The following is a 21,483-nucleotide window of genomic DNA, read 5'->3' on the forward strand; positions in this document are numbered from 1 at the left end:
CAGGTAATGATGGCCTCACTGATGAATTTTACAAGGTATTTCAAGATTATATTTCTGAATTTTTACTATACGTTTTCAGAGAGGCTATAGACGTTGGCAAACTTCCACCAACTATCTCTCAGGGTGTAACAAAGACTCAAGGCATTTCTAGACACAATTATAGATGACTGCCAGTCTGGATTTATGCAAGGAAGGCAATAATATATATATAAAATATAAATATATTTTTATATTTCTTATATTTGTTACGGTCCTTTCTGTTTTTATTCTTATGTTATATTTTAAGTGAGTGTTGTACTTTGTGAGCAAAGATTAACCAGAGTCAAATTCCTTGTTTGTTTGCGCAAACCTGGCCAATAAAGCTGATTCTGATTCTGATATTCGTTTGATTTTAGATTTGATTGACTATAAGGATTACATAACAGACAACAGTTACATTTGATTCATAGACGTATATACAGCCTTTGATACTGTAAAGCCTGTAAAGAGATCCTGCAGCCTCGTTCTTGTTTCTCTTAGTAATGCAAGTAATGGCCCTACATTTGTATAATGAGAACTTTCAAGGCATTAACGTTGTAGGGAAAGAAATAAAATGTTGGAGGGGCAAGATGGTGGCGTAGGTAGGGTGACCAGACGTCCCGAAAAATTCGGGACAGTCCCCAAATCCAGCCCTAATTGTCCTGAAAATTAGAGCAAAGTCTCATAAGCAGACTCTCGAGTAGTTTTGTTTTTTTTTACTAAAAAAAAATATAACTACTGTTATAGTCTGATAGAACATTAAAAACATGTTTATGGTGATTGAGTCGTCCTGCAGCCAGCTCCCATCGGCTGCTCATTGGCTGCAACAGTACGTAGGCCCTACTATAGGCGCGAATGGAGGCTGGTTTCTCGGGACCCGATCAAGATTAACACGTAGCTAAAAAGCAAAAACGTTTCTGCAGGTACAGGGAGGACTGGGTAGGGAAATACCCCTGGATTACTGCAGTTTTACGCGATGCAAACAAAGCGTTTTGCAATGTATGTAGGAAGGAGTTTGGTATTTCAAACGTCAGGCTGCATGCTAGCAGCAAACTACATATAACTAACAGCACAACTGTACAGACCAACACAGGACCCCCGAGCAAGGCATCCAAAACAGGGTTCTGGATTTCTTTGAGCAGGCAGCCGAGAGCACAGATGCTGTCACAGCAACCTTACTGCAGAAGTTAGCAGAACACAAACTCAGCATCCATAACGTCTCGGCCTTCTCAGCTGACAATGCGGCTGTGAATTACGGCAGAAAACACTCCATTTCCCAAAATCTAAAACAACACAACAGCAAGATCCTGCCTGCAAACTGCCCAACTCACATAATACATAATGCAGTAAAACGTGCCAGCAATGTACTGAAAACAGATGTTGAGTCTATAGTGATTAAATCATTCAATCATTTCAGCTGTTCTGCCAAGAGAGTTGCCACCGTCAAAGAAATGTTTGAATTTGCTGACATGGAGTACCTTACCTTGTTGCACCACGTCCAGACACGCTGGTTGAGCCTACTCCCTGCAATTGACAGACTTATCAACACCTGGTCATCTGTGCAGAGCTATTTCTTGTCGCTGGGGATGTCGCTGTCATCTGGGATGCGCTCCGGAGTAACGAGCATGGAGAGGAAGACGAATGCAGCGAGCTGGAGGCCACTCTCTTCTTCTGGCAAAATATTCTAAAGATTTTCTCTGGTGCTGTGCTGAGTCTTGAGAGTGACAGTCTCACCTCAGTTGAAGTGTATGTGCTGATGAACGGCCTCCGAACCAAACTCCAGCAGTGCAAAAAAGATGCTTTCTTCTGAGCAAAAGTTGACTGTGTCTTTGTCTCCTCTGTTACTCTGAGGGTTGACAGGCTCCGTGGAGAATTCATCAGCTTCTACGATACCGCGGAGCAATACCTTGAGAAATGGTTCAATTTCTCCGAAACTGGGCGCCTGTTCAACATCCAGTGTTTGAACCTCAAGGAAAAACAAGACATCAGCTACCGACAATTGACCACAGCAGTATCCGCCCTTCAGATGGATGAGGATCTCGACATGGATGAGCTCTACAACGAAAATTGTGCTCTGAAAGATGTCTTGCCAAATCTGGCGACATACACCTGTAGGTGAACTTTGGGCCCAAGTGCTGAAGAGCAGGTCTGCTTTCCCTCAGTATGCCAAACTGCTGTCCTTCGCCCTGAGCTACGCACAAAGAAAATACAACCTTTTTGTCCCCTTTTTATGTTATAGAGTAGATGAAAAGAGCACAAGTTGCAGCCATGAGGCCAGGGAAAGTGCACATGCAGGCAGCCACGAGAAGGAGTGATTGGATATTGGATGGCACGGAAGAAAAGATCACTGCAGTATGGCAGTTCTACTATCATGATCTTCAGGGATATGTCCACAACTCTCTACCAAAAAAGAATAAGCCTTCACGCCGCTGAAGAAGAAGCTGCACGAGAAAACCATCTCCTTCAGGCTGCTTCATCCAACCAACCTGGTCCTGGACCTCCCAAAGGGCAGACGTATCTTCACCTCCCCGGTGTTGGCAGAGCACTACCTGACCAAATATCACCCGGACATGCTCACCTGAAGCTCTCTGCTGTGACTTTTTTAAGTGTAATTAGGGTACGTTCACTTTTGCGCCATAGTTACAGTGTAAGTCAACCCATATGGTAGTGCAGGTGCTTGTTTTCTTTCCTCTAAAGTTCTTTAATCCTTTCCTCCACCCCGACAGACTGCTTTATGACCGGTAATTAACCACAGACCGCTGTTTTCTTTGCGGCGGTAGCCGGTGTTTGTGTTACCCAGGCGTGGCGTATGTAAGGCCAGTTTATTTTTATTTATTTCTGTAATGCTCGAGGCAGTGACTCAATCTACTTGTGTACTTGAGACTAAATGTCGCTTCCCTTTTTTCTCAACTGTCCATGCGCTACTCCTTCCATAACTCAAATTAAAAGTGATCCATGTATGTCATTAATCATGAGACCTTGACCATTTGAGTTAAAAAGGATTTAAGCCGAGACTTTAAAGGTGAGTACAAATAATTAAAAAACCTTACAAATTGGCTTCAGCCTGCTGGGCAACCTCTTCCATTGGTGTTACAATAGGAAGTAACTCACTTCACCCTGCCACTACTACTACTGCCTTAACTTCCTGACTTTGCTGAGCTTGACTGGAACTCCAGGTTTTCTTTTGTTGTTGTTGTTGTTTTTTATCATCATTATCATTGTTACTAGTAATAATACTGTCACCACTTAAAATTATTACCATTTGTTTGGGTGTGCTTGACACATTGCTCCACAGTTGTTCGATGCAAACACAATTGGAATAACCGCTTTGGGAATATCAATTGGTGATTGATTTGGACCTATTATAATAAATATGTTATTAGTAATAAAGTTAATGAATTATATTTCAAAATTGTCCATTGCATCTACCCAACAACTCAAATCTTAAAGAAATATAAATCTTATCTTTCCGAATCCTGCATATTTTGTGGTGTTTTCACAGAGACAATGGCACATTTGTTTTGTGAATGTCAGATTGTTCTGGATTGATGTTGAGAATGAATTTCATGTATTGTGTGGCTCTAAGATAAAATTACAAAGTAGAGATATTATTTTTTACTATGAAGAAATTGATTTGGATAAATGCCATGTTTTCATCTTGAATCTTTTAATTTTATTTAGAAAATGTCATATATATAAATGCAAATGGTCAGAAAGAAAACCAAATATTCACCAATTTAAAAGTGACATGAAATTATATTTTAAAACTTTAAAAGGACTGACAAATAAGAAAGCCATCCGGACTCTGAACATTTATAATGCCTTACAACCTCTTTAATGTAAATTCCATTCACCCCTTTTTGTTCATGTCTGTATGTATGCATTTAATGTTTTCATGGTATTTTTGTATCTTTACTTGAATAATAAAGTTTTTTGAAGACAAAAAAAAGGCTGCAGCCGCTGAATTGGGACATAGCTCACATACCAGTTGGTGGCGGTAAGTCACCAAATCGTTGTTTGCCAACCGCCAATAAACCTTAAAGAAGATGACGGAAGTAGTAGTAGAAGAAGAAGAAGAAGAAGCACTGTGAACTGGAAGTTCTTTCATTTTGGCCGAAGAACGAAAACTGTCTGCTTATTTTTCCTATGAAGTCAGTTTGAGGACCAAAACCATGAAACGAACTCTAATGTCTGGCCTGAAATAAGTCGTGCCGCACACCAAGAGACAGGAAACATATCTGTTAAGCAGTTATCGTGTAGTCGATCATAACAATTAAACGAAATCGTTTTCTGACCTGAAAGAAGCTTTGCTGTGCTATTAGCACTGGGAGGCTAACTTCGCTTTAGCTGCCTAACGTTACCGAACTGTGATTGTGTCGGACTCGTCAGGAATATCCATAAGGACAGGAGGTAATGTAAAGTTATTGTTGTATAATTAGCTATATATGTCGTTTTGATTGCTGACTGCTTCGTGTGGCTGTTGCGTTATAGAAGTTAGTTTTGGTAACGTTAACGATGACAGCAAACGTGGACTAAGGCTAGCGATGAGCAATCACAACAAACCAAGACGCTAATCAAAGGGATATGATTTACGTTACTGTAACGTTACCGTAACAAATGTTCAGCTTTTTAGTCGCAAATAGCAAAACACGGACCAGTTTCCCGTCCGATTGTGCACCTTTATATATCAACATCTTGCTATCGTTAGCTAGCTTGCTAGCTAACTTCAATTAGGCACCCAGCTAGTTGTTACAGCTGGATATGTTATGTCGGTTTGATGGTTTGTTTTGTCTACAATAGAAACCGTCTCCACAACAGTTATTGAAGTGGCAGCGTTGTTGTTACAAAGATTCGGCTGTTGTTTTTATAAACATTGTTTTAGTTAACTAATATAGCATTAGCTGTCGTTATAAACTAGTACAGTGCCCGTACAAAGTGTGCCTGTTTGGAAGGGGCCGATTGCTTGGCCTGTGGTATTGCTGTTTGTAGCATTCTCCAGAACCAAATTGAACCCCAAAATGACTTACAGAAGGACCCCAAACCACTTACTATGCAACTCCACTGTATAGCCTACTAATGACTTACAGTGTACGTCTACATCAGAGGAAGACATTATACTACTACATTTACCTGACAGAGAACGTTGCAGATTCAGAATTTGGACTCATGGCAGTGCGCTTACCCATCCGGCCCGTTATGAGAGCCAATCAGCAAAAAGCTGCTTAATCAAGCACCAGAACCGGATCAAGTACAGAGACAGACTCGCATTCTGCCGGCCTCGTGTGTGTGTGTGTGTGTGTGTGTGTGTGTGTGTGTGTGTGTGTGTGTGTGGAGAGAGACAGAGGGGGCGGAAAGAAAAGGTGGAAGACAATGCAATGCAAATACTGGGAGTTTTTGTACAACTACATTTTAGTTTCTTTTTCGTCAACGATATTGCATGTTGATATCGCCACAGTCAGCGTTTAATGATGGCGGTGTTGTCTCGTATTATCGTTAACAAATTTAACACTTCAGCAGAGGTGTTCATTTCCAAACAGGCTTAGTGGCTTGACTGTTAACGTTGAAGAATGAATTTGATTAGCGGCGGTAATTTGCAGACAGTAATGTTAATAGTGTTATTAGTTAGCAGCACACTTAATTAACCCGACCCAGGGTGAGTCTGATGAAAACTGCTGTCTTTGCCCGGTCAGCTCCGAGATAGTCTTGCATTGCCAAACCTACTATCTGCACAGCGCTGTGGAGGAAGATCCAAGATTAGGTCATGTTCTGCCTCTATTTAGAAGTGGTTAATGTACAGCTCACAGCAATTTAATACGATAAAGTGTCTGGCTTTTTTTTTTTTTTATATTTAGTGTTGGCAAATGGCTTTTTATTGAGTGTCCTCTTAACAAAATGCTCTGAGTGAATTTAAGCTGGGCTTTAATTGTGAAGGATATACATGAAAAAGCCAGCATTATTTTGCTTGGTATATCCAGCAATCATGTAACGTTGGTAGCAGCATTACATGATTGCGCTGTACAGAGCGTGTCAACAGCCTGTTTGTTTTTGTTAACGTCAACTTTATTGTTCAGCCGTTTAGTTTTATTCACAGTTTTTTAATATCCAATTCTGTCCAAAATGCTTGAAAATCCAAACCCCAAGTTCATTGGGTACCCAGGAAACCAAGTGTGAAGTAGATTGGATGAACGTGAGATATTTCAAAGACAGACCACACACACACACACACACACACACACACACACACACACACACACACACACACACAGGCTTCCCGATTTATTAGATAGATTGTAGTCCAAACGGCCTTATGATGATAATGGTGATTTCATGTGTTGATAATTGCATTTTTGCCCCGTGTGTTCTTCATGAGCAAAGTGGATGTGGCGTTGATAAAGTGACAGTCTAACGTTGTGACTAAATATCAATGTCGAGCGTAAGACTGGATTGACCGATTTCTACCTCACTAATTCCATTTCTGCCATGCCTTTTTATTCTTGTGGTGCACTTCCAGTCAAACGTGACAGTATTCTCAGGGTTTCTTTTTCTATCATTTATTGGGTTTCTCAGATGTTTGATGTTCCATTATTAAACAATCCCTTAACCAAACAGTCACACCAGGTTGACACTGGGTTAACACCGGATTTACACCGGTGTTACGGTTTAATGAGCGACCTACAGGGTGGTTCTGGAAGTAAAAATCCTATTTATATTCTCCATAAGGATTTTGATTATTAGCTATAATGTCTAAATCATCCAAGGGAGACTGACAACAAGCTGTGAGATCGTGAAACTATGGTTAATGCGCCTGTAGAAGCTAGAAGTCCGTATGAAATCAACCTTGTTTTAAGAAAAACATGTTTCATTTGCCATGTCGAGAAGTACTACACTACCCACAATCCTAAGTGTAACAACAAAGTCTCCCTTGGTAGAGCTCGTTCTTACCACGAAAATGTTTACCGCACCCGCAAACTTGCAATGGCTATAGCGAGCTGCTACCACTGAAGTCTATGATCGTTTCTGTACACCGTCAAAACGCAGTCACTCACGCGTCTCTCTCACATAGGCTACACACACACAGCCCCTCCCCTCTGTGCAAACAGCGTCTGTCTCCATGAAAACGAGAGAAGACGGCTGGCGAAATTCACAAGTTCACGAAAGGTTGGTATCTCGTGAGCACCTTTACACAATCACACATTAAAAAGTGCAATAAAAATATTTTATATTCTGAATACAATGTTGTCAGTGTGTTAAAGTTGGAGTCCCGACCCGACTCTTAGCAAACAAGCTATTGCACCTTTTTTTTAGTGGTGCCTTTCATATTTAATTTAATGTTCAATTTGTTCGATAAAAGTGTTGAAAATTATTTTAAATTCAACAAGCAATTTGCTGTATTTGAGCAGAAAACTGAAAGCAACAGAAGTGTGCACTTTAGTATCTGTTTATTCATCTCACGTAGTAATGTTATTGCAATATTTAACAACATTTTGCATATCGCATATTTCCTCATATCGTGCAGCCCTAGTAGGCATGGCATGAAAAGAACTCATATAGCAAACAGTCTTTTAAAAACAGGAGGCAGCCAGATCAAGTTGTGACCACGCTGTCCATGCTAGAGGTGGATGATTAATCGAAAAATAATCAAAACCGATATTCAGACCCTCTAACTAATGTAATATTGCTGAATTTTTGTTGAATGTTGATTTTTTATTTTAAATTTTTTATTTTTAATCGTGTTATACTCTTATATAGAGTCCAACTTAACATTTTTTCCCCACTGGCCCCTCAGGCCAGTAGATCAGGGTTTTATTGGCCCCTTGTATATTTTTACTGGCCCTGGAAAAAAAAGAGGGAAAAAAACTTTTCCAAATTGTTAATTTATTAATCAAATATACTTTGTAATGATTCATCCAAACAACAAACAAAAATACTATTCTGCATCTACAAATATGAGTTCAATTAATTTAGTTGGATTTGCACTCTAGTAATTCATAGTTATTCTACAGTAATGCTTGTTTTAATTTATGTTGAAAGGCCAGACTAAGGCTATAGCTTCACTGCTGCCTTCACTCCCTCTTTGTAAACTCCCAATATGGATGATTGTTATCATGAATCAATATTGTGTATTTTGGCACCCAGCACTGGGGAAGCTTATTTTGCTGTTATCTTACATTAGCTAGTAATTATTAGCGCACCCCGCGGTCCCTCTGCTTCACTCCCAGCCTCTAGGAAACTACTTCGCCGGGAGGAGAGGAGACCAGAGCTGCTGCCCGGTGGAGGCGGAGGCACCATGACATATGCTTATATTACTAGCTAACTCCTGGTGAATGAGGAGAGCAGGCAGCAGCTCCGGTCTGGCAGGGTTTGAGTTGCTGCAGCCACTACTGAAGGTCCAAAGCATTACTCTGCCACTTTCAGTCTGCAGCATACGGATAAGCCAGCTAAGCTGCATTGTTTTGACTGGACCTGAACGCTCTGCTGTACTGGAGTACACATGAAAATCACAGGTTCGCCCATCAGCATTGCCTCCCTAAACAAGCTGAGAGGTGACGTTGTCCCGCTGCAAAAGGGACTCTGCTGCACCCCATTCACGTAACAGCGGCAGTTAGTTTTACACTATGATAGTTAAACTTTGTAATTAATCCACAGTTCACATGCATGAACCATAGGGGTGGTTCGTTACACTACTACTGTAGGCTATATTCAACATCACTGAACATTTATTGATCAATACAATGTATTTCAAAGTAGAATACAGTGCATTTCATAACGTTTTGTATTCATAACACAATTGTATTATTGTACAAATTAGCTACAATAGTAATTAGGGTTAGGTATCGTTGGGTATCGTAAACGGTGCCTGAACTGATACTTTGATTTAAAATAAATAAATAAAAAGTAGAGCACTGAACGACAGTTGGCAACATTAAAGAATTACTTGTTTATTTCTAAGGCCATATGGTCAAAAGTGAATGATTTATTAATAATGTGATAGTAACTTATAACAATAACTTATTTCACCAGTAAATTGCTGTTAAACAACAAAAACAACCACTAGATGGGAAAAGGGTTTACTTTAAATGCACCATGAGGCTTACCAGTTTCAAGTGAATGCACGCCTGTGTTGTATTTCTGACAATGGCAGCTGCACTGTTGTATGTCCCGGTGTTGAAATCCTCTACAGTGAAATAGTCACAATTTCACTGTTTATCTGTCAGCATTTTTACCGTGTTTAACCCAGCTACTAGCCAACTGTAGGTTAACGTTACATGCTGCCAAGTGTAGTGTTAACTAACACCACGTGCAGCGATGCTTCTGTTGCCTGTTACGTCCGTTTCGTAGCATCAGAGAGTAGCGCAGGCATTGCCGCGGCACAGAAATCCGCATTGCTGTTCGGTCCAGTAGATACAGGTCGTTTAGGCACCAGGGACATACTAGCACCGGGTCTCGGTATCCAACCCTAACAGTAATAGCAGTTACTTTATGTAAGTCACTTAAAAGTCACTACATTTTTCAATTTAGGAGCAAAAGCTCCTTGGGAAAAAAGTTACTGTCAACCCTGTTCAAATTAATAAAACAAACAGGACTTTGGAGTCACGTGTAGTTGGATCCAGGCAAGGTCCCTGATGTGAAAAGCCCCCTTACTGCATATATTTTTATATTTTTTTAATTGTTACCTGCCACCAACATTTTGTGTTTTGATGACATGAAGAAGTTTTCACCATAAATGGGTGCCTATAAATGATCAGAATGCAGAAAATGTCTTTGATGCTCAAAATTTCCTGGGAGAAGCACACATGCTCAAGTCACGCTGTTATGCGGTCAAATTGGTATAGCGATGTGGCCTGTGATGTGGGAACGAAAGAACAGTTCCTGGAGATCGTGGTTCAGAGACACTTCACGGAAACCCTTTGGTTGAAGCGTTTTTGGATGACCAAGACAACATTTGACCTGTTGTGTTTTGGCCCGTCCCTTGCACCAGATGTGGTGAGCCATTGCCCTCCTGTTCCACACTGTATTAACGTTGCCTGCAGCGGGGAGTCAGATGCAGAGGGACCGCAGGGTTCGCTAACGTTAGCTTCTTGTCTCATCTGGGGTCTGATAAAGAGTAAATTCATCAAATTCAGTGTCCACAACACTATTTTCCAATATACTGTAGCTGTCATATTTCACGTGTGATTGCGGTTTTCATGTTGCGGCTTTCGTCGCTGTTTGTCACTCTGCCTGAGGAGTTTATTTAGGAGTTTATTTGATTGCCATGACTTCGCGAGAGATGACGTCCTGTCACTGTTCCAGTTGCTCACCCTCAAAGGGGAGAGAGAGAGGATTACTGTTCGCTTGACTTCAGTAGAGCAGACGGCTCTGCAGAGTCGTGTAATTACGACTTTATGACTTTTCATAAACAACTGAAGGATATATAGCAGAAACCCTGGTGTAGTGATTGTGTTGTAGACAATAATGCAGACAATTGTATTGTCATCTGTAAGGGGCCAGCCCAGTCTAAACCTCAAGCGATTTTCAGTACAGTGGGTTAAAGCTACACCACATTTTTAAAAACGGTATTGTGTAGCAGTTTGTGACAACAAACAATGCATTCACTCACACTTGAAACATGAATTTGGAAAATAATCTTTATTTAAATACCTGTAGACTCTGTACCTTCTCCCTCATTATTGCTCTGTTACTCATCGTAGAAGTGGAATAGTGGAAGTCTTGGCTAAAATGGACAAGATTCAAACATTAAATGACGTACAGCCAGGTGATATGCGTTTGATCAATGCTTAATGCGTTCCTCAAAGTTGTAAATGAGAACGATAACGTGATATCATACCTGAGCTGTTAATATTAGAAGCCAATAAAGTTACGATGGCACCACTGCGAATTGCCTTCCATTTACTCCGGAGGACGCCCCACGGCTTGTCTTAACCTTTGCTGGCCATTTCCTTCACGAGTTCTTGATAAATTATGGCATTTCTTCGATTTTTGCTATCTAAAATAGCTGTTATATTTCGCTCGTAAATTAAATTAAAACAGTCTTCGTTCTTCCACTTAATGTATATCTGTCTTTGTTGACACCCGCCATGTCTGCAAAGAAAGCGGAAATAGCCTACGTAGCGGAAATTACCTAAAACTTACTCTTCTTGGTTTTATGGTGTTGCAACCATAACATGACCTAAAATTCATTATTTATTCAGTAAATGACATTTCCATCAGTGTTTAAGTCTAAAGCTGTTTACCGATTAAGAGCAAATCCGATAAGATCGAATGTATAAACTTTGTGTCGATATTTATGAAATTCAATTGAATTTTACTGTTTACGTAAGGCATTTTTCATTCAATATTACTTAATTTGCATAAAAATGTGTGGATGGAAACTAAGCTACAGTATATTTTGTGATACTACTCAACCCTACACAGTTCCTCCATTAAATGACCATGACTGTGTTATGTTGAGGCTCTGTTCTGTTTTTCTGAATGTTTTATTTAATGGAAAAAATAATTGTATTTTCTGACGTTAGCAGAGGTGGCTGACCTCCACTATAATAAGCTGGGAAATCCTACAGGTGTTTGCAGTTGTATGTTGTTGGTTATTGATAAATGATGATGGCAACTGATGGTAAAATCGCTTGGTCTAAAATGATATACATGATATAATATTATATGTGATCTCTCACTCTCTGTACATAGTTTATCAACTGGAGCAGAGGAAGACAGCAGGAGTTGCAGGGATTCAAGCATCCCTTTTCATCATCGGGCTGAGATGACATCACAGCAGCCACAGCTTCCAAATGCTGTTATTCCTCCCCAGCTTGCCCAGAACTCCTCTGCTCAGCAGGCCCGGCCTCACATTCAGGACAATCAGCTGGACTCGAGTCAGAGCAGTGCAACTGCTGGGCCTCTTGATCCCAGAGCTCTGACAGGCAGGCCGGGCTCCTCCGCTGTGGCAGCAGCCAGTGGGGAGGTGGCCAACAGAAACGTCTCTTCCTCCTGCACCAACTCAAGCTTGTCCAGAAGAGATGGGGGCTTTGAGCCGTGGCCTGAGGAAGCAGTGGACAACTCCCATGGGCTGTACTCTCTTCACCGCATGTTTGACATAGTTGGAGCCCAGCTAACCCATCGGGATGTCAGGGTACTGTCGTTCCTGTTTGTTGACGTGATTGATGAGTATGAGCGTGGCGGCATCAGGAGTGGAAGGGATTTCCTGCTGGCGCTAGAGCGCCAGGGTCGCTGTGATGAGACTAACTTTCGACACGTTCTCCAGCTTTTAAGGATTATCACCCGCCATGACCTATTGCCTTATGTCACACTCAGAAAACGGCAGGCTGGTGAGTAATGCAGTGTCATCACTATGTTTACACCAGACATTAAATACATATTTAATAATTGACAGGTTGGTTTAAATGTATTACTCTTATTAAAGGATAGTCTAGATTTCTTTGGGAATAATTTAAGATACATTCTAATCAAAGTTAAGCAAAACTAGGTTTAAAATGAGTAAATCCAGATTTAAAACTGCTCAGTAAATCCAAGTTTATTGATATAAACCAAAATTAAACATAGTTTAATCAATATGGAGATGCATACCTAATACCTGCCCAAATTAAAATAAGTGAATAAATAAATGTGCATGCTGTCTGGACCTAGTAAGTAAGCTATGAGGGGGGCTATAAAAGTTAAGTCAGTTTAGTTAAATGACACATAATAAAAAAACAAGGCTTAATACCAGGTCAAACATTGTGCAGGAGAGGTTCCACCCATCTAGTACCACCATGCTTGGGCTGGCGAAACATTTTCAAACCAGTTTGATATTAAGCCAAACGCCGACCAGTATACCAAATTCTACCACTAGGTGTCACGCTTGTTTTCTCCTGAGTAACACCGTGAGTGAGACTGATGAGAAAGCCCATAATGAGAGTGTAGCAACTCCAGACCACATGGTGGTGGTTATGCACCTTTTAAGCCATGACTTTTTTCCTGCAATGAGTTTTGAGGTTATAACAATAACCTCTTTGGTTTAGTTGTTTACAATTTGCCTCGTCTTTTTTTTTAGCTCAATTCGTCGTCTGCTTGAAATCCGAAATATTTCCATATCGGCAGTTTGTTTTCTTTCTTTTTTTTCCCATATATTTTATTGGATACAGCGTTCAAACAATATTTACAACATAGTACAATATCGCTTTTGCGACCAGAATTTGAGAGTGTGCAATTGAATTTGACATCCAATCGTACATGTGTGACCAGTAAATTTGCCCCCTTTTTTACATGTTAAACGTCGAAATTTCGGTACCTGAGAGCGCGTAAGCTCAAGCTTATCTGTCCTCTCTGAAAATTGACAGAGAGCGGAGCTCTGACACAAACACGCACACAACGCTGCAGACGGTGCAAACTACGTCGGCTCTGCAGTTTTGTTGAAGTCACAGTGAGTCACGGAAATGCCGATAAAGTGGTTTCAAGTGTGGTTACAGTTTTTCAAAACTTCATGCAGACAGCAGTATTAATGGAGAGTCGAAAGCGGTCGCGGTGCTGTTGACGTTGCACTTCCTAAGCAGGCACAACAGTGGTTTCTGTGCCCTGGTGACTGACAGGCTGAGATTGTAAGGCAAGGCAACTTTATTTCTACAGCACCTTTCAGCAACAAGGCAATTCAAAGTGCTTTACATGAAACATTAAAGAGCAATTAAAAACGGTCATGAAAATTAATCAGGCTAAAAAGAATATACAAATACAAGAATAAAGGTTACATTGAGTAAGAAATGAATAATTATTCAATTTAATAGGTTGTAGGGATGGGTTTGGGAGGAAGAGGATTTTGTTTAATTAATAAAATAACATAATGTTCTAAGTACATAGGATAAATAGGTTTGACAATAATTCTTACAACTGAAATAATTGTTTTGTAATTATAGAGGGAAAGTACCAACGGAACCAAATTTCAGGTATCGGCACCGATATTGGTTCAGTAGTAGCCTAAACAATGCATGTTTAATTTTAAGTTGAATTCATTGTAATTGTAGACTAGAGCTGATATATATATATATATATATATAAACGATGGTGCTGTCAGTTAACCTTCTATGTTGCATCTTCAAAAAGTGACACTGATTTGAAACAGCACATTGTAATTTCTGCATCTATTATCAAAGTATTAGTAATACAGTGGGAATTAGTAGAAATGTGAATATTTGTTGTGTGTGCCCCTAAATTCTCTGATTGCGCCCCTAAAATTTTCAGTTGGGCGCCACTGTGCTCCTAGTGAAACAAATTAGTCTGGAGCTCTGTATAAGCCTCCATTTTGTGTTTTCAGAATGAACAATTCTTCAAAACAAATGTCCTTTTGTGGTTTCATCTCATATCCTGTCCGGTGGTCTGCCAAAGATCGCTATATAGGGGGAGGGACAGATCCTCAACGCCAAAACCTTTGAGATTGCATATATGGGTCAAATCACAAGGGGTCTGAGAACATCTAATGCATCCCTCGTCCGGGACACCCGGATAAATCTTGGCAAGCCTGGCCTTGCTAAAGTGAATCCTATGTACCACTTTAAATTGAATAAGACTAAGCCTAGCACAGCTGGAGGAAGAATTGACTGCTTGCAGGGCTTTTTCCCAAAAGTCATCAGACAGGGAAATCTGCAGTTCGTTCTCCCAGCTGGTCCTAATTTTGTTGACAACAGAATCAAAAGATGGAGAGAGTAGGTTATAGAAGTAAGATATATGGCCCTTGGGGGTGGGATTTGAGGGAATTGAGAGGAGTAGGTCCTAGCGAAAACCCGTAATTGGAAGTATCTTAGAAAATCGGAGCCGCTGAAGTTAAAAGTTGTACGCAATTGCTCAAGTAGTAGTTGTAGTGTGGTGGAAGTTTTCGATGCAGCAGGTGTAGATGTTTTAAAATAGGAAGGTGAAACAAAATGACAGTCGAAGACTAAACCAAGTTAGGTTTTTGTATTTTATTATAAACTTGCAAGTTTACAAGGAAGCACACGGTTCACAAAAGGCACGCAGCGCTGGTGTGAAAGGTCTCTTCAACGAATAAGAAAAAGCACACAGTATATATGCATCTTCAGTGAGATAGAAAGACATGCCCCCTTTCTAAACATGACTCAACATTTCTTACAATCAAACACAGTCAGACATTCAGGAGCCACTTCACTTCTTCCCCTCTGTAGCACTTTCTACCCCGAGGTTTAGACATCTCGTTTATCCCAACTATGTGAGAAGTCTCAACTATCCAGGGAGAAATAACCGATAGGGGCTACAAGGTCACCCTAAACTATCTGTTCAGCGTACACATTACGTTCCCAGACTTTGTGGCTCTTACTTTCAACATGTGAGAATAAGAAAAACTCCCTTCCAGTATTGTGAGAGAAACAGAAAGTATACAAATAATATAGAGAATCATGCTTAAATGTAAATTTGCCGTCACATTTCACTCTTTTGATTACACTCTAATCACAATACACAAATTACTTTTATGATTATATATAGTTTTGCAAATAATTTCTTCCATTGTCAGAGGTTCGTCCACTAGCACTTGACAAATCGTAGGAAACAAGTCTTAACCACTGTTTCGTGTGTGTGTGTAGTCCCTTTCTCGGCTGTTCTAAGCCTCTGTAAGAAAGGAGCATTTAAACATACCACTTTCCTAAGTCTGATCTATGTCATCATTGATTCAAAAAATGTTGTTACATTAGGGTTATTCAACAAGGTTCATACAAATAGTTAAAGTGGACAAAGCAAGTACTGATTCCAAACTTACAAACATTTTCTGTTACCAGCAATATTTCATTAAGGATATTACTTAAGTAAGAAATGTATCATAAATATATGTACTTAAGGTATTAAAAAGCAACAATATAGAAAAGTCCTCACATTTTGAAACCTGGAAACGATCAAAGCCGTTTTCTGTCAATCAACTAATTAATTTAAGCAACTAATCATTTCAGCTCGACTTGTAGGCCTATATATTTATCGGCAGTTTGATGACAATAAAACATTATATTTCATAAACATATGTTCGTGTACAAAAATCCTAATTCTTTTTAACCCAAATATGTCAGATTACAATAGCATCTGTAAGCATTTGACTAAACTCTGCTACTGACTCTTTTGTCTTTTGAAGAAATTATTCATTCCTACAAATGACATAATTTGTCTTTGAAATCAAAATATCAACTGTTTATCAACTATATGATATTAGAAATATTTTATTTAGCCCACACTGGGGAAATTCCCTAGTTACAGTAGCTCAAAATTTCAATCACAAAAATATATTTAGTCTTTGTCAGCTTTATTTTCCAACTTCTAATCAACAGCATTTTAGATTTTTTGCACTTCACTTTTGTATGTTCACAATTTTCATCAGCTTTTGGCATTTTGTAAAAAAGCATATTTTCTCCAATAATAGAAAAACTATCATTTAAATACCCCTCAGATAAAGGCAAGAAGTAGGACAACTATAATTAACTTCTGAGTGAAAGTAACTGTTAAATTTAACTCCTATGCAATCCATCAATAGGAAAACCATTATCCTAATTCAAAAGTACATTTAGCTCCATGGCACCAACGGGAACTGGTCTGGAAGTCAACCTCTTGTTTTTTACTAAACTTTTTCCTATGAGGTATTTGAGTCAATTCAAGTTTTTTATGTTTGTGTGCTGAAAGCTTAGAGACAGAAGGTCTTGTGGCAGACTCCTCCTCGCTGGTAAGGCCTGCTTGTAACCTGAGCCAGTCTCTCTTAGACTGTCATCCAGAGTACTTCTCTATCTCTCTAAAGCTCTTGTTTCCTCTAAGCTTTTCCTGACTGAATTGTTATCCCTTTTATATACAAAAGTAAATTAGTATATTATATATTATTATCTTTATAGTATAAACATATTATCTTTTACTGTTTATTATATTATATCTTACTTTTCGTATAAGTTTTATCTTTAACTTCCTTCCAGTATCACGTTTGCATCATCAAAAATACAATATTTAAATGATTTAAACGTGTTGTAACTTTAATAAGCATAATATGAGAATATATGAGAGTAAATATTAAATGAATATGCATACCACTGTCTCAGTACATTACTCATAATGTACATCATTAAGCATTCACATCAACATTAAACATTTTCATTTAGATTTTAGTCTTTATCATAATCTCTGTGTTAAAATTGTTGATACATGGTTTTAATCATCATGGTTTCAGACCATCTCAGCACTAAACCTCAAACAACTTCCACAGGTCACCAGGAAAGCTGTAGCAACTGAAAAAGACTAGAAAAATACAAATTAAGGTATTCCCCTTTTCAAACCGTAGAATCGTAGAAGACTCGGGTCTTAAAGACGTACTACGGTTGGCATGTCCTTACCTATCTTATACATTGCCGTCGATGGGGACAGTAGTTTCATGCATACATAGCCTGTTATTATAAAAGTAAACCGGCGTTTTCACATATTAACAGCGATGATTAGGTAAGTAGACTAACGAGTATGCCGTGGAGAAATGAAAATAAGGCTTTCATAACAACTCCTGCCATAACTTCAATCTAAATAGTTAAACTATACGGATATATTTGTCCTGCATGGTGCCACACAACAAACTTCACATGTACAATACTCTTTGAGGCTTTCCAACAGGCAGGATCATTTAAAAGGCAATCGTAACTACATTGTGCATCTGCCCTATTTCTGATACCGTGGCAGCAGATATTTTGGCGTGGTGGGCCGCTATTTCCAAATCAACATAGAGAAAAAAAACTGGAGCTTAGCTGGAATCGTCATGGAGACAGCTAAAGTTTATGTTAGCTGCCCTACAGCTGTCAGAGTAATTTTCGACTTCATATATTAAGGTTAGGGTTAGGCGGGCAGGCCAGGCAGGCAGGCAGGCAGGCACCGTAAACTGTATACCTGATATCTCTTCACTTTGAGCATCCTAGGACTTTGCCGAAGCTGTAGACATGTTATTTGTGTAGATAAAGTAAAAAATTACGGTTTTAAAAAAGAGTTTGTGTTTAAGACTGCATTAAGCGAATTAATATTGCTGTGGATGATAAGGAGATGAGCGTATCTTGTTGCTTTGAGGCAGCTAATTCAAACTATAATGCCTATTGCTTTTGACATTGCCTGGAAAAAAGACAAGAATAGCTTTGTTTTGACGTATAAATTGTGTATGACAATTAAATATTGTGGACATGAGAGCAAGTTATAGAGGTTTTAAGACGATTTTCCACTCTAGTGATGTCATCACCCACTCTAAGTCAATGCAATACTTGCTCCATTATAAGCACAGAAAAAGCCTGAAAAAAAACAATTGACTTAAACGGTGATACCACAAAAACTGTTAAAGGTATCATGAAGCTGAATACAATGTAATGTAATAGCTAAAGGTTTTGTGAACAGTTTAAAGTTTGAATGATGTCTGTAGGTAAAACTATGTGGGAGGAGTAGCCTTTCAAAATGGAAGAAGCCTGAAGAGGATTTGAAGATTGCTTCATTGACCTTATTGTAAAATAAAAATTTGTTTTTTTGTAGCTGAACGTATGCAGAAGTTAGAGGCGACCAAAGAAAGTTGAAGAATAAAGAATCGGATAACAATACTGTGAATGCTACTAAATCAGCATTCGCACAATAAAGTGGCGTGCAAGAATTGCAATGCGCCATGACCCTTCAAAGCCAGGCTAATGTTGGAAGTCTAGTCTAGTGGACAGAACGTGTAACAACAACCACATGCTGATAGTAGCATTTGACAATGCATAAGCATGAGTAGTGTAGTACATATTAACTAGAGAATGCAATTTCTGAAGAAATTGCGGTGTGAATGCTGTATGTTGAAAGCTACACTGGATTGCTGACTTGAAGTGCGTAAGAAGAAGGTGAAGCAGTGAGAATAGTTGAAAAAATGGGAATGGGTTTAATTAGTATGAATGTCTTTGAAAAGTTGAATAACAGCCTTTAAGAAAGATATGGAATATATAGAGATGCACCGATTACAATTTTTAGGCCGATTACGATTTTTCATTGAGTTTGACCAGCCAATACCGATTTTAGACGATTCCGATTTCATTTTTTCTAACCAATTTACAGCACACACAAATATTTATTTTCTATCTTTTCTTTAATAGAAAATGTACAATTTTTCATAGAACATTGTTTGAATAGATAATCGATCACTATAAAATAGAACTATATAAATGACTCCTGGTGTGGGAAATTCACACACATGTTATGGAAGAACCATTTCCTTCTTTTCACATCCAATATCCAACAAAAAAAATTTGATATATTTAGCAAACTAAATTTCTGTATGTATGAAAACAGGTAAAGGCAATTAAATAATGTATAAATAAATAAAAATAAAATAAATATAGCCTTGCAGTATAAAGATATTTCTCAAAACACACACACAGGCCTGTTTGAACGTCAACAGTAACGTTACCTGAAAACAGCGTGTAGTTCCTTTTTTAGCAAGTTTGCTTTATTTGTCGTTGTGCATAAATATGAACAATACCGTTGCTGTCAACAGGCTTATCTCCTGCTAACATTAGCTACCGGCGGTAGGTTTTTAATGTTGGTTTTGAGCGCTATGCACCCCCACTAACCTGGAAAGCGTTTTAAACAGTAACGTTAATACAGCGTGTCGGAGGAATACAGCATCTCTTTTAGCGTTCGCTAATGTTAGCTTCTTGTCTCATCTGGGGTCTGATAAACAGTAAATTCATGCATACATAGCCTGTTATTATAAAAGTAAACCGACGTTTTCACATATTAACAGCGATGATTAGGTAAGTAGACTAACGAGTATGCCGTGGAGAAATGAAAATAAGGCTTTCATAACAACTCCTGCCATAACTTCAATCTAAATAGTTAAACTATACGGATATATTTGTCCTGCATGGTGCCACACAACAAACTTCACATGTACAATACTCTTTGAGGCTTTCCAACAGGCAGGATCATTTAAAAGGCAATCGTAACTACATTGTGCATCTGCCCTATTTCTGATACCGTGGCAGCAGATATTTTGGCGTGGTGGGCCGCTATTTCCAAATCAACATAGAGAAAAAAAACTGGAGCTTAGCTGGAATCGTCATGGAGACAGCTAAAGTTTATGTTAGCTGCCCTACAGCTGTCAGAGTAATTTTCGACTTCATATATTAAGGTTAGGGTTAGGCGGGCAGGCCAGGCAGGCAGGCAGGCAGGCACCAGTAAACTGTATACCTGATATCTCTTCACTTTGAGCATCCTAGGACTTTGCCGAAGCTGTAGACATGTTATTTGTGTAGATAAAGTAAAAAATTACGGTTTTAAAAAAAGAGTTTGTGTTTAAGACTGCATTAAGCGAATTAATATTGCTGTGGATGATAAGGAGATGAGCGTATCTTGTTGCTTTGAGGCAGCTAATTCAAACTATAATGCCTATTGCTTTTGACATTGCCTGGAAAAAAAGACAAGAATAGCTTTGTTTTGACGTATAAATTGTGTATGACAATTAAATATTGTGGACATGAGAGCAAGTTATAGAGGTTTTAAGACGATTTTTCCACTCTAGTGATGTCATCACCCACTCTAAGTCAATGCAATACTTGCTCCATTATAAGCACAGAAAAAGCCTGAAAAAAAACAATTGACTTAAACGGTGATACCACAAAAACTGTTAAAGGTATCATGAAGCTGAATACAATGTAATGTAATAGCTAAAGGTTTTGTGAACAGTTTAAAGTTTGAATGATGTCTGTAGGTAAAACTATGTGGGAGGAGTAGCCTTTCAAAATGGAAGAAGCCTGAAGAGGATTTGAAGATTGCTTCATTGACCTTATTGTAAAATAAAAAATTTGTTTTTATTGTAGCTGAACGTATGCAGAAGTTAGAGGCGACCAAAGAAAGTTGAAGAATAAAGAATCGGATAACAATACTGTGAATGCTGCTAAATCAGCATTCGCACAATAAAGTGGCGTGCAAGAATTGCAATGCGCCATGACCCTTCAAAGCCAGGCTAATGTTGGAAGTCTAGTCTAGTGGACAGAACGTGTAACAACAACCACATGCTGATAGTAGCATTTGACAATGCATAAGCATGAGTAGTGTAGTACATATTAACTAGAGAATGCAATTTCTGAAGAAATTGCGGTGTGAATGCTGTATGTTGAAAGCTACACTGGATTGCTGACTTGAAGTGCGTAAGAAGAAGGTGAAGCAGTGAGAATAGTTGAAAAAAATGGGAATGGGTTTAATTAGTATGAATGTCTTTGAAAAGTTGAATAACAGCCTTTAAGAAAGATATGGAATATATAGAGATGCACCGATTACAATTTTTAGGCCGATTACGATTTTTCATTGAGTTTGACCAGCCAATACCGATTTTAGACGATTCCGATTTCATTTTTCTAACCAATTTACAGCACACACAAATATTTATTTTCTATCTTTTCTTTAATAGAAAATGTACAATTTTTTCATAGAACATTGTTTGAATAGATAATC

The 21,483-nt window shown here is 38.8% G+C and overlaps 1 protein-coding gene across 2 annotated transcripts in view; it reads left to right on the plus strand.

The window, feature by feature from the left end:
• Positions 1–4,099: 4,099 nt before the first annotated feature.
• The window catches only part of dedd (death effector domain containing), a 35,754-nt gene continuing 18,370 nt past the window's right edge, over positions 4,100–21,483 (plus strand). Inside the window, exons 1-2 of one of the 2 annotated variants that reach the window (XM_078255916.1) lie at positions 4,100–4,428; positions 11,704–12,341. In XM_078255916.1, the coding sequence (XP_078112042.1) occupies positions 11,777–12,341 (565 nt within the window). In that variant the 5' untranslated portion in view covers positions 4,100–4,428; positions 11,704–11,776. Of the gene's footprint in view, positions 4,429–7,094; positions 7,177–11,703; positions 12,342–21,483 lie in introns of those variants that run through there. The other variant, XM_078255915.1, reaches the window with a different exon arrangement.

The sequence above is a fragment of the Sander vitreus genome, chromosome 7, assembly GCF_031162955.1.
Source record: "Sander vitreus isolate 19-12246 chromosome 7, sanVit1, whole genome shotgun sequence".
NCBI classification, from domain to species: domain Eukaryota; kingdom Metazoa; phylum Chordata; class Actinopteri; order Perciformes; family Percidae; genus Sander; species Sander vitreus.